This window comes from Podarcis raffonei, chromosome 4 (assembly GCF_027172205.1).
Source record: "Podarcis raffonei isolate rPodRaf1 chromosome 4, rPodRaf1.pri, whole genome shotgun sequence".
Lineage (NCBI taxonomy): Eukaryota > Metazoa > Chordata > Lepidosauria > Squamata > Lacertidae > Podarcis > Podarcis raffonei.
Genome location: NC_070605.1, coordinates 2,525,031 through 2,538,450, shown reverse-complemented (window position 1 = coordinate 2,538,450; position 13,420 = coordinate 2,525,031). Strand labels below are relative to the sequence as shown.

The window sequence follows — 13,420 nt, the reverse complement described above, 5'->3', positions numbered from 1 at the left end:
CTTTCTCAGTCGGATTTCGTAGTCTCCATATATCTGACAGGTCATATTTATCCACCATCTCAAAAAGCAGTTTTGGAAGTCTGCCTGCATTTTGTACTTTTTGTTCTTGTGATTTGTCCATTAATGTGGAGACTACTCCATTCAAATCCCCCATCAATATTGTTTTGTAATCCAAATATTCATTGAGCTTCAAGTCCAAGTTCCTAAAAAAGTCCACTTTTCCATCATTTGGTGCATAAATTCCCAATAAAAGATATTTGTCGCCTTGTGCTGTAATTTCAACCACAATGTATCTCCCTTCCTCGTCCTTAAACAAAAGCTTGGGGTTCCATTTTTCTTTAATATAAAACACCACTCCTCTTTTTTTTACCTTGTCTGATGAAATAAAGTCCTGTCTGAGTTTTTTATTCTGTAAATTTTTTCTATGTAGTCTAGTAACATGGGTTTCTTGTAAACAAATTATATCCAGATTGTTTCTTGCCAAGGTATGGAAAACTCGGCCTCTTTTTTCCAGGGAATTTAAGCCGTTAACATTCCAGGAGTAAATTCTTAAAGACATCTTAATTTTTTAGGGTCCTTCAGCCCCTACAGCCAGAGAAGGGGAACTTTCCAAACTGAGCTCTTTTGCGTTTTTCTAAAGAAATCTCTCCTTCTCTCCTACAGTTCTGATTCTCTGTTTCCTCCCTTGAAATTTGAAGGAAAGACCCTCTGGGAATTCTAACCTGAAGAAGATATTTTTCTTCCTTAGGGCAGTTGCCAGATCTGAATAATTACTTCTCAAAGATAAAAAATGTCGTGGGACCTCTTTGAACAAGATCACCGCTTTCCCATCTATCTTTAAACTTTTTTTATAGTGATGTCCCAATATCATGCCTCTTTGTTCCTTTATTTTAAAAATCACCATACAGTCATGTGTGATTTTAGAATCCTTTTTAGGACCAAATCTATATGCTTTATCAATCCACAAATTCAATTCTTCTTTTGAGATCTCCCAGTAAGTTGAAAATTCCTCAATGAGCCAACCCTTCAAGTTATCCTGTTCCTTCTGGACCACTCCCCTCAGTCTCAGATGAGCCTCCTTCTTCTTTAATTCCATAAACGCAATCAAATTTAACGCCTGCTGCTGGACAGTCTCTAAATCCCGATTTTTTACCGTTTCCAGTTGTGTAATTCTTTCCTCATGTGGGGTAATGTTGGACCTCACTGTCTTCAAGTCTTCTTTCAGTTCAGAAAAGTCACTCCTCAAGTCTTGAATGGTTTTTTTATTCCCTCTTACTTCTGTTTTAATTTCCTGAAGAAGTTGCATTACTGGTTCTTCAAATGTTGGTGTTCTAGATTCTCTTCTTGGTTTAATTTTTGTTCTTTGCAGTCTCTCTGACTTTTCTGTCTTGTCTCCTTTGTCACCCCCATCCATAGTTTTATTCCCCCCCCCAAGGTCAGCTACAGTCAAAAGAGGGAGACAATAGGATAAGCAGACTGTTTCCCAGCTGCAAAAATCCCCACTCCAGAGTAAGAGTCTTTCCTCACCACAGTCTTTCAATCTAGTAAATATAAGTACAAGTCTTTATTTTCTCCTTTAAACAAGTCCCCAAAAGTTTATTTCAAGTCTTTAACTTAGTTGCAGAGTTCCAGGTATTTGTTGAGCTCTGGCGGCTGTGGTTACTTTGTATTTTTCCAAAGTGGAAAACGAAAGTTGAAAGCTTCCTTTCCCTTTGTTGCGTCACAATGGAGTCTAGCCTCCCCTCACCCGGGAGGTCTGCTTCCACAAAGAAGATACAACAGTTCAGGAAAAATCCCTAATTCTTCTGCAGGGAAATTTATTTTTTGTCTCCCCCCCCCCCTGCTAGAAGGGGATATAGGAAAGACTTGAAAGTTTCTAAAAGATGAGACTAAAGTTGCGGCTTTTGGTAATGTTAGCTGCTTTCGTTTTTACTTCAGTAAAAGGGATCAACCTCTGTTTTTAAATCCCTTTCCTTCCCAATTCAATGTTCCAAATGAAATCGTTTTACTCACGATTTCCAAGAGGGATAGTCCAAAAAAAAATTTTCCCCTTGGAGGAATTGGCCGCTCACGATCGCAGGACTCAGAGCTTCGCGCTTTGAAGGAAGCGAATTGTTTCCCTAGTGCCACCATCTCCAACCCCGCTCTCACTCGGCCCTCTTTTTTAGAGCTTACAGGGAGCAGGGGAGTCATTCCCAGCACCTGCACGAACTCCAGGTCCTCAGAACGCTTGATCTGAGGGTTTTTAGGGGCGCCACTGCGCTCTAGCGACTCTCCCCTGTCTTCAAAGCACTGGTGCCCTTTCTGCGAAGGAACTCCTGTCCGCCATTATAGGCCAGCCAACCGGAAGTCTATAATGAAGGGTTTTTCTGACCTTAGAATGAATTCTTTGATGGGAATTGAGATTAGAGCTCTTACTGAAGTTCTTTCCACATTTCATACACTGATAGGGTTTCTCCCCTGTATGAATTCTTTGATGGGAAGTGAGATTGGAGCTCTTCCTGAAGCTCTTTCCACATTCCACACAGTGATAGGGTTTCTCCCCTGTATGAATTCTTTCATGCAACGTGAGAGAGGAGCTATAAGTGAAGCTCTTTCCACATTCCACACACTGATAGGGTTTCTCCCCTGTATGAATTCTCTGATGGGAAGTGAGAGAGGAGCTATCAGTGAAGCTCTTTTCACATACCACACACTGATAGGGTTTCTCCCCTGTATGAATTCTCTGGTGGGAATTTAGAGAGGAGCTATGAGTGAAGCTCTTTCCACATACCACACACTGATAGGGTTTCTCCCCTGTATGAATTCTCTGGTGGGAATTTAGAGAGGAGCTATCAGTGAAGCTCTTTCCACATTCAACACACTGATAGGGTTTCTCCCCTGTATGAATTCTTTGATGGCAAGTGAGAGAGGAGCTATAAGTGAAGCTCTTTCCACATTCCACACACTGATAGGGTTTCTCCCCTGTATGAATTCTCTGATGGGAAGTTAGAGAGGAGCTATGAGTGAAGCTCTTTCCACATACCACACACTGATAGGGTTTCTCCCCTGTATGAATTCTTTGATGGGAAGTGAGATTGTGGCTGTGACTGAAGCTCTTTCCACATTCCACACAGTGATAGGGTTTCTCCCCTGCATGAATTCTTTGATGGGAAGTGAGATTGTGGCTGTGACTGAAGCTCTTTCCACATTCCACACATTGATAGGATTTCTCCCCTGTATGAATTCTTTGATGGGAAGTGAGATTGTGGCTGGTACTGAAGCTCTTTCCACATTCCACACACTGAAATGATTTCTCCCCTGTATGAATTCTTTGATGGGAAGTGAGATTGCAGCTCTTACTGAAGCTCTTTCCACATTTCATACACTGATAGGGTTTCTCCCCTGTATGAATTCTTTGATGGGAAGTTAGATTGCAGCTCTTACTGAAGCTCTTTCCACATTCCACACACTGATAGGGTTTCTCCCCTGTATGAATTCGTTGATGGCAAGTGAGATCAGAGCTATTAGTGAAGCTCTTTCCACATTCCACACACTGATAGGGTTTCTCCCCTGTATGAATTCTTTGATGGGAAGTGAGGTCAGATCTCTTCCTGAAGCTCTTTCCACATTCAACGCACTGACAGGGTTTCTTTCCAATGAGATTTCTTTGATGGGAAGTGGAATGGGAGCTCTGACTGCAGCTTTCTCCACACTCCAAATTTTTATGTGGCTTCTCCTTTCTGGGGATTTTGTTGTGGTCACCTTTGTTCTCAATTTCCAATTCATCACAATCTGCAATGGAGAAAAAAAGGGATTAGAGCCTCAGGAACGAATAAAGAAGAACGGAAGGGAGTTCAGTGTGTGTTTATTACCTTTGTTGTTTGTCATTAACCAACATATTTATTATTAGATTCTGATGAGTTGTTGAATGTTGCTTTGTTTGATATACAGTAGTGGCCAAAATTGTGGAAACCTTTTTGGAAATAGTGTATTCCAGAGCTTTAATGGCTTATAACACCACTTGTTTTGGAATAATATCATAAAATCATATATCAGTGGAAAAATAATTTGAGCAAGAACATAATGCAACAAAGTACAATTAGCTGTATTCTATCAAAAATTATAGCCAAATAACCAGAAATAGGAAGCAGAAGCACTACTTGCTTAGGTTGACTTTTGTCAGTGTCTTATTTGATTGCTATCAAGTTGGCTGGTTTCTTCGTGTTCTTTCATTTAGTGAGTTTGCAGAACATAATAAAAATTTTAAAATGGCACAAAGAGTTGACTGGTTACCCAGAAAGAGATGTAAACTAATACTTTTAAGTGAACAAGGCTACAGTTATGAAGAAATTAGAAGAAAGATTGGGGAAAACTTAACCAAAGCTGGCCTTTCTATATTTTTGAAGAGGTATAAGAAACTCATTCACTGGGGGGCCGCTAGGGGGCGCATCGGAAGATGGCCAACAATACCATCTCTCCGGCTCACACGAGGTAATTAAGAAGCTGTTATGGGAGTATGCTGTTATCCCTCGTTACCCCAAGGGAATGGGGAATGCTGCCTTGCCTGCTGTGCCCATAATTCACCCCCAGATTCGATAGGGGGTGAGGGCACAAGGCACAAAAGGCCTCGTGTGGGTCGGCTCTCCTGGACACTATCTTTGATCTGTGCAGCTAGTTGCAGGAGCTCAAAATAAACAATCAGAACAGAAGCAAACGCACATACTTCAAGCGATGATCGGGAATAAGGACTGCTAACTAAAGGGATCTCTGGGAAGAGGAGCGACGGGCTGGACTTAATAATAAATCAAGAAGAGGAATAAATCAAGAAGAAGATTCATCAAAGGATCGGTATGTCGGAGCAAGACTGAAAAGGAGGGGGGAGAAAAACTTTTCTTTTTTGTCTTATGTGAGTATCCAATAATCCCCCCCCCAAAAAAAAGAATTGCTGCAATTACTGATCACAAGCAGCAGAAATGAGAACTGTGTGGAAATTAGTTACTATGCAAGGACGTGGCTTATGGGAGCATCGGGAAACGAAAGTAAGTCCTTTGTGACGCAGTTATAAAAAGAGATTTATCATGGCAGGCTCGCCACAGGAATCCAGGGGGAGGAGGACTATGGCTGTTACTATATTGGAGTGTGGGTTCGGCCTAGCAGGGCCCCCTGAGAAAATTTATGAGGGAGCGGCGGGCCTGGGGAGATCAGGACAGACTGTCGGAATGTTTTGTACGGAGGTGTTGAAATGGCGCCTGTCTACTTTTATGGCTCTTGGATGAGTGTAAAATCCACACAGAAAATAACGATGTTTGTCTTCAACCCGCTTGTGGAGATTATCAGAGATCACAAAGAAAGGAGATAACAACAAGAAGTTGAGGAAAACAACAAAGAGAAGATTGAACAGAACTGTGAATATTATTTTGACAGAACTGTGTAATTAAAGCAGCAGCAAGAGAGATGATCGGATCCCTTTCGGAGCTTGACGCATGGGTACCCCCAACAAAAAAATTAAAAAATTTGGCTATGTAATTTGGAATTATTGTTATTTGGAATTAATGTGATGTGATTGGCCTGTTTATAAAAATTATTTTAAAAAAAGAAGAAACTCATTCACTCCAAAACCAGACTGGTAAAGGCGGGAAAAGGTGCACAACAGCAAGTGATGATCGAAGAATGGAGAGACTGTGCCCACGTGACAGAAGAAAATCATCTGGGTGTATACAGGATGACATGGCGCCATGTAATGTGAAGTTGATTGCAAGGACTGGTCTAAATGCTAGAATTCTAAGGAAAAAGCCATTGTTCTCTCTCACGCAAAGGTTGAAAAGATTAAACCCACGTTAACTGGACAGCGGAACAATGGAACAGTGTTATTTGGAGCGATGAGACCCAAATCTCCTTGCTTGGTAGTGATGTCATGAAATACGGGAGTAGAAGAATCAAAGAAGATTTACATCCTACTTGCATTACACTGACCGTGAAACACCCAGCTAGTGTTATGAATTTGTGTCATTAATGGGTGTCACGGCTAAAATTTGGCCGCTGTTTCTTTAATGCTAAAAGAACTAAGTCAGCATGAGTCAGCGGCCTACAATGACTCATGCAACCTTTCACCAAATTGTACCTGTATATATAGAGTGGTCAATGTTAGTGTTGGGTGTGGGTTGGTTGGTGAAAGTTGGTAGTGTTGATGTGTGTACAGTTGGTTGGAAACAGAACTGTTAGATCCCAAAACTAAGACTTTGTCAAGGATGTATAATTTGCTGTTGAAATGGAACACACAGGATGAAACGGTGAAATCCGCTATGATTAAATGGGCACAAGAAGTTGGACATAATATTATGTTTGCTGACTGGGAACAGTTATGGACCACAGGTATGAAGTTTACGGCATGTAATGCCTTAAGAGAGAATATTATGAAAATGATATACAGGTGGTACATGACTCCAGTCAAGCTTGCAAAAATCTATCATTTGCCCGATAATAAATGTTGGAAATGTAAGGAAACTGAAGGTACATTCTTTCACCTTTGGTGGACGTGCCCAAGGATTAAGGCTTTCTGGGAGATGATCTATAATGAAATGAAAAAGGTATTTAAATATACTTTCCTGAAAAAACCAGAGGCCTTTCTCCTGGGCATGGTTGGCCAATTGGTGCCAAAGAAGGATAGAACTTTCTTTATGTATGCTACGACAGCAGCAAGAATACTTATTGCAAAGTATTGGAAGACACAAGATCTACCCACTCTGGAAGAATGGCAGATGAAGGTGATGGACTACATGGAACTGGCAGAAATGACCAGCAGAATCCGAGACCAGGGAGAAGAGTTGGTGGAAGAAGATTGGAAAAAATTTAAAGACTATCTACAGAAATATTGCAAAATTAATGAATGTTAAAATGATGTTGGATGAAAAGTTATGTGGTTTTTAGCTATAACGCTATAAAGAGAATGAAAAAAGGGGTTGTTAATAGTTAAAAATTTAATGTTACACATTATTTTAAGATTAAAGATTAGGACAAACAAAGAGGGGAAGGATTTGCTGAACTAACAAATTGAATTGGAATACAAAAAGGGAGGTGTGAGGAGGTCCGGGAAATAAGCAAATGAAAGATAAGTTATGGAAGGATTGATTTGTTTTTCTTAATTGTTTTTATTTTTCCGTGGTTTTGCTCTTTTTTCTTTTCTTTTTCTTTAATTTTGTAACCTTTCAAAACCTAAATATTTTTTTTTTAAAAAAAGGAAGTGATCCAACCATGGCACTGCAAACCCCCCCCCCCCCCGCCCACAAGGCCTGGGTTGCTGTGCGTAAGAGAAACCTGGTGGACAAGCAGCGGCAAGGACAGGCCCATCTGCTTCATCCAACCAAGTCTCTGTTACACATGCCAGGTCAAGTCCTCCATCCATTATCAAGTCATGGATGGCAGTGGTTTTATGAATCATTGACGTGGCATTGCACAGCAGCAAATGAAAGAAAGTGATGGAATGATCTAAAAAAATTTAAAAAAAAAAAACTTGGTTCACTCCATGCGAAGGCGTTGTAAGGCCGTAATTAAAGCTAAAGGTTACCAATGGTTACCAAAGGTTTCACGTTTCTTCTTTTTGACTGCTGTTCTAATAAATACTCCCTCATAAAATTTCTTGCATTACATTCTTCATTAAATTATCTTTCCATTGCTATATAATTTTATGGTATTATTCCAAAAAAAGTGGTGTTATGAGCCATCAAACCTCAGAAATGCACTTTTCACAAAAGGTATCCACAATTTTGGCCGCTAGTGTAAGATGTTCATTTTAAAGTTAATGTACTTTTTATATGGGATCAGATTGTTATTATTTATGTTTCATGTTTATACATGTGTTGGAAGCAGCCCAGAGTGCCTGGGATAACCCAGCCAGATGGGCAGGGTGTAAATAAAAATACTATTATTATTATTACTATTATTATCATCACTGCTACTACTACCTGAGATTCAATAAGCCTGGCTCTTCTCTGGGACGGATTTTATTTGGCCCACTCATGGCATCCCCTCCATCTCCAATTCCAGTCATCTCTTTGGTCAACCCAAGACTGATAGCAACAAAAATAAAAACAGAAAACCTGATAGTAGCTGCTTATCTTTCCTAACAACTCTGAAGCTGACATTTGAGATGGCCTGGGCAGTTCAGACCAGCCGAATCATGGTATAAAAAGACAGAACTAGAGGGAAATGGTTCACAGAAAAAACTGCAATTTGCTGTTCAAGGTTTCTTGTGGGGGTGTTAGGTTCCCAGGTGTTGGAGGGGGCGCTGTTGAGCTCTGTGAAAATATATGAGGTTCGTCATATAGAGGCATTTTTTGATTTTCCACAGGGAGCCTTACCAAGAGAGGCCATGATCCCCCGATTCTCCTCCATGATGTCCTTATGCAGAGCTCTCTGCTCAGGATCCAGCAACGCCCACTCCTCGTCCGTGAAACGAACAGCGACATCTTCAAAGCACACTGGACCCTAAAAGAAAAAGGGAAATGTCCTCCTCTGAGACAGCAGAAATATGATCTTCTACACAATGCTCTGTTCTTTCCTTCCTGTTAATTGTGGTGTTGTTTCAATAGGATTGCTTTGCTGCACATTTTAATTCTGGATACTTATTTTAATGCTTTAATGGCATTCTTTTATTCTGCTTTTAATTATGGGTATTCGTCTTTCTGCAAATAGGTGGTACTCCACATTGTGTTTTCCATATTATTCTGCCTACGCAAGCATTCCAGTTTCCCCGATGGAAGGATCCACTTTCTCCTATCCTCGTGTGCTGTTCTGGGAAGGTTCCCTCCCAATGCCCTACAGCCAAATTCAAGGGATTCATGGGGGCATGAAGAGGGGGAGGAATGGGGGGCAGGCCCCATTTTGCAGCGGATGGGGCTGGCTAGGTGAATCCTGGAAATTATTTGTTATCGTCTGTCCGCTGCTTAGAAGCCTATTTTAGCATTCAATGATCAATTTAGAAATAAAAGAAGCCTAGTTTGGATGGCCATCTGTCTTGGATTATCTAGCTGAGATTCCTGCAATGCAGGGGGTGGGACTTGATGACCCTTGGGGTCCCTTCAAACTCTAGGATTCGATGAAAACAGCAACTACAGATGAATCCTACTGGAAACATTCAGAAGGCTGGTGTCACAGAGTTATCTGGGCAGGAAATCCCACAGTTCACAGCTGTATTTAACTCTTTATCAGCAAGAACACGATATTCGCAGACTTGGCTGAGTTTCAGACCTAATGAGAACAGCAGCTCATTCCCTGAGCCTCTTCCTCCACAAAAGCAGTTGCTGAGAGTGAAGGCCCCCGACTCCCCACAGCTTTCTAACTCCCCTCCTCTCTGGGGTTTCTGGCAAGCGATTGAACAGTGCGCCAGTGTGCAGCCTGCCTTTGCTCCTCCATTGTCAGATGTCTCCTGGCTCTGAGAGACAAGCAGGGAGGGGGGCTTCTGGCAGAAGGAGAGGGAGCCCCCGGTGGCTGCTCCTTCTCCTGACTCACCTCTGCCTCTCGACCTTCCTCTCCCACTCACTTCCTTCCTCTTCTGCCTCTGATTCTGCACTGCATTCTGCCACAGAGTCTCCCAGTTCACTAAGCCCTGTTACTTCTTCTGCTTCTGACACCTCCTCTTCCCAGGCTTCTCCCTCTTCTCCATCTGACCGCTCATCCTTCCTCCACCTCCACTCCTTCGGCTCTGAGCCATCTTCCCTTCCTGGTTCCCCGGCTGCTTCCTCCCACCATTCCTCTGTGCCCAACCAGTCCATGACATTGCTCCATCCCTCGGCCTCTGTCCCCACAAGGCAGCTTCCCCTGACCTGATCTGGTTCAACAGCCGCTGTTTCCCTTCTGCCCCCACAAAAAGGCGGATAAAGAGGTTTTGCCGGCATCCTTCTGTCACCTGCAAGAGAAAAAGCGTAAGCAAGACGCCAGGAGTGCCTGCATCTCTCACAGGTGAAGCAGGACATCTCTAACTACAGATGGGCTTTGAGAAAGACTAACCTGCTGAGTGCATTTCGATGTTTGTGCCCATTTCATATGTTAGTTGTGCAGAAATTCATTTCCCCTCCTCTGGACCCTTGTTCCCAACTGTTTCCCCCCAAACGTAGATGAGTTGGAAAACCAACAGAATGAGACCAAATGGAGTAAAACCACCTTCCTCCTTACCCAGTGGCCTCTCTCTGGTGTCCAATGGAGGCCTCTCTGTCTCACAGGAATCCAGGTCCTTTTCTGCAAAATGATCGTTTTCCTGAAAGAGCAACAAGGATTCAAAACAGAGAGTGAATGGTGAGAAATGTTAGAAAAAGAATGACAAAGACTTAAAGGGTGTTAGATCTCATTCCATGGATGTCTTCCCAGAAAAAGGATGGGCCATCAACAGACCATTATGGGATGTTCTCTGTCCTGTTTGGAGCCCCTTGGGAGTATCCAGAGGAACGTCTCTCTCACCTGCTTTCTCTCCTCTGCCTGACTCAGGAGGAAACCTTCGGCCAGCGACACCGCCTGGGAACTGGTCTCCGCTCCGCATTCCCTCACCCAGCTCTCCATCTCCGGTGGAAGGACAGCCAGGAACTGCTCCAAGATCACCAGGTCCAACATCTCAGCTTTTGTGTGCCTTTCTGGCTTCAGCCACTGATGGCAAAGGTGGTAGAGTCGGCTGCAAACCTCTCGGGGTCCTTTGGCCTCCTGGAAGCAGAACTGCCTCAACTGCTGGCTCTGCACCTCTGAGCGGAGGGCGTCCTCCTCACCCAGGATCTTCTGCACAGAGTTTTCCAAGAATCCCCCACTGCTCCCAGTTTGGATGGCATGACCTCCTCCTGCTCTAGGGCCAGCTGTGTCTCGCTCATCCATCTGTGCTCTCAGGAAGCCTCTGAGAGATCGGAAGGAACCCTTTGGTCTTCTGCCAAGTTCTGTCAGTCTGAATGAGAAGCTCTAGCAAATCCTACAAAGCAAATACATTGTTCTGTTACAAAATCTGTAGGACAGGGGGGGAAATGGTTTCCCGAGTCTTGCTGGGAACCAGGGCTGGACTGTACAGCATCCCAGACCATGAGCTATCTTTTTGGGGGGAAAGAGGAGTAAGAGGAGAAGAAATAAGTCTCTAGCCTTCTAGCAATGCAAAATGTGGAGGCAACTGAAGGGACTTCTGGGAGATGAATCAGCCTGGTTGCTCCTGCCTTCCAGTCAATGCATGAAGTCAGAACTGACTGACAAGGGAGTCATGTGTATCTTGTGAAAAATGGATGCTTGGCTCTAGTGGGGATCCTCACCTGGGGGTCCTCAGGAGTTGTTCTCCCCCCACCCTTCTGTCTCCTTTTCTTGCACTTGGACTCTCTGCCGCTCTCCAGACAGACTCCTGGGGTGGGGTCCCTTTTTCTTTGCTCTGAGGGCCAGGTATGTTTCTGGCCAACCGCCTGAGGGCCATGTGGATGGGACCAAAGACTTCTCCCTTGAATCTTAGGTGGGTAATTTATTATTAATATTCTTTTAACACACACACACAGCCACTGATGCCAAGGTCCCTGGAGGCTCAGGGAGTAGCAGGGCCCATTTCCGGCTGGTTTTCCAGCACCAATCCCTTTGGGACAGAGAGGATGTGGTCCTGGGATGCCATGCTCTGGGTGCGAGGGGATGGCTGCAGTGGCCTCCGTGGGGAGCTGCCCTGGGAGACACTGGGAAACTGGTCCCCAGTGCGGCAGCCAGACTTTCCTTCCTTCCTCCCAGTGGTTTTTTTTTGAGGCGGGGGGGCTAGTCCACCTCCTCGTCCAGCTTTGGAAAACCATTTGCAGATGTTTCCTCTGTTGTGCAATGAGGCTGAGCGATGTCACACAGAGTTAAAGTCCCAGGGTCCCCTTTGTTTACAGAAGGGAGATTTTTTCTGAAGGGGGGGCGGAGGATCAAATGAGTTTGGGATCCTCTGATCTGCAGGAAGGAGAGCGTGGCAGACCTGGCCCCTCCCTGGCAGGACCCTCCCCTCCCTGACTTGGGGTCCCCCCCCTGCAGGAGCAGATCAGGCCCCCCCGGCCTCCTCCCCTGCTGCAGCACTGGGACCCCCACCAGATCCCAGAGAGAGAGGAGACTCAGCAGATCCCAGAGAGAGAGGAGACTCACCAGATCCCAGGAGGGGGCAGCGAGGCAGCCCTTGCAGGAGAGACACCAAAGCAACACCCCCCTTCCTTACAGGAAAGGACTGGGGAGGGAGGGGGTTTGGCTCTGGAGGACCTGCCCCCCCCCCCGTGCTTCCTGTCCTCTCTAGGAAGGCAGCTGAGTTCCCTTTAACCCTTGCCAAGCCGAGTCCCTCCGGCTCAGCCCTCTCTCGCTTGGCAGAACCTCAGTTTTTGTTATTTTTAATGGATATGGGGGGAGATCTGCCCCCCGGCCACGCCACTGGCCAGATACCCTTTTGGGGTGAGGCTCTTGGCTGGACTCTGAGCATCTCCCTCCTTTCATCAAGAGATCTCAGAGACCTTTAAAACACAGAACACATGCGACGCAGACCAATGATGCATCACCTCAAATCCTTTCAAATCTCCAAGTCTGCTGCTGCTGCTGCTGCCCTGAGTGCTGGAAGGAAGACCTGCTCCCTGCAAGGCCCTTTCCCACCTGGCCTGGGGGGCGAGGACCAGACTCCCCCTGCTCAACAGAAGAGACTCCGCGGAGGCCGGAGGGACATTGCCCTGCTGTGAATCCTGGGGAGCCCAGACTCACTGGAAGAAACTCTGGGGCTGGGGCAAATCTTTTAAAAGAGTTTTTAATCTGTGGCGCTTTCAATGCTGGGTGTTGGTTTTTTCCTCTGTTGGGGGTGGGATAAACGTTTAGTTGGTGCTGGGGATTAGTTTAATTTCAGTATAAATGTAAGTTGTTGTGTGTTGTTCTTGTTTTTTAAATTAGTTTTTACTGACTTATTGTATAGTTTGTATTTGGTTCTTAAGGGGAGAGGGCCAGGGCTGCCGGGGAGTGGACCCCATCCAACAGAATGGCTGGGGCAAGTTCTACAGGCGACAACCAATCTCAGTGATCACAGAAAGGAGGAGGAGCTATGCTAATGTCATTACCGAGGAGGCAGGTTTAGTCGTTGTTTGAGGACTATCCCTGCCTCCGGGTCTGGTGGATACTGGAAGGATACTGGAATCAGCAAGGGAGACCCACATCTTAAAGTGCTGCTGTGCAATGCCAGGTCAATGGCTCACAAGACAGCTGTCATCCATGACTTAATTGTGGATGGAGGACTTGACCTGGCATATGTAACAGAGACTTGGTTGGATGAAGCAGATGGGCCTGTTCTTGCCACTGTTTGTCCACCAGGTTTCTCTTATGCACAGCAAACCAGGTCATGTGGGCAGGGAGGGAGGGTTGCAGTGATTTTTAGGAAGTCATTAGTCTGTACCAGGCGTCCTATTGGGAAGACCCAGTTTTCCGAGTGCATGTTCTGGAA

At 44.8% G+C, this 13,420-nt stretch overlaps 2 protein-coding genes across 2 annotated transcripts in view; both read right to left on the bottom strand.

Annotated features, from left to right (window-relative positions):
* Positions 1-6,582, bottom strand: part of LOC128412161 (zinc finger and SCAN domain-containing protein 31-like) — a 56,967-nt gene extending 50,385 nt beyond the window's left edge. The window contains exon 1 of the mRNA XM_053385025.1: positions 6,507-6,582. The gene's annotated coding sequence lies outside the window, so the exon portion shown is untranslated. The remainder of the gene's footprint in view (positions 1-6,506) is intronic.
* Positions 6,583-9,933: 3,351 nt separating this feature from the next.
* The window catches only part of LOC128412303 (zinc finger and SCAN domain-containing protein 31-like), a 275,497-nt gene continuing 272,010 nt past the window's right edge, over positions 9,934-13,420 (bottom strand). Inside the window, exons 3-5 of the mRNA XM_053385208.1 lie at positions 10,435-10,927; positions 10,111-10,234; positions 9,934-9,959 (exon numbers count right to left, since the gene is read on the bottom strand). Of these exons, the coding sequence (XP_053241183.1) occupies positions 9,934-9,959; positions 10,111-10,234; positions 10,435-10,836 (552 nt within the window). The 5' untranslated portion in view covers positions 10,837-10,927. The remainder of the gene's footprint in view (positions 9,960-10,110; positions 10,235-10,434; positions 10,928-13,420) is intronic.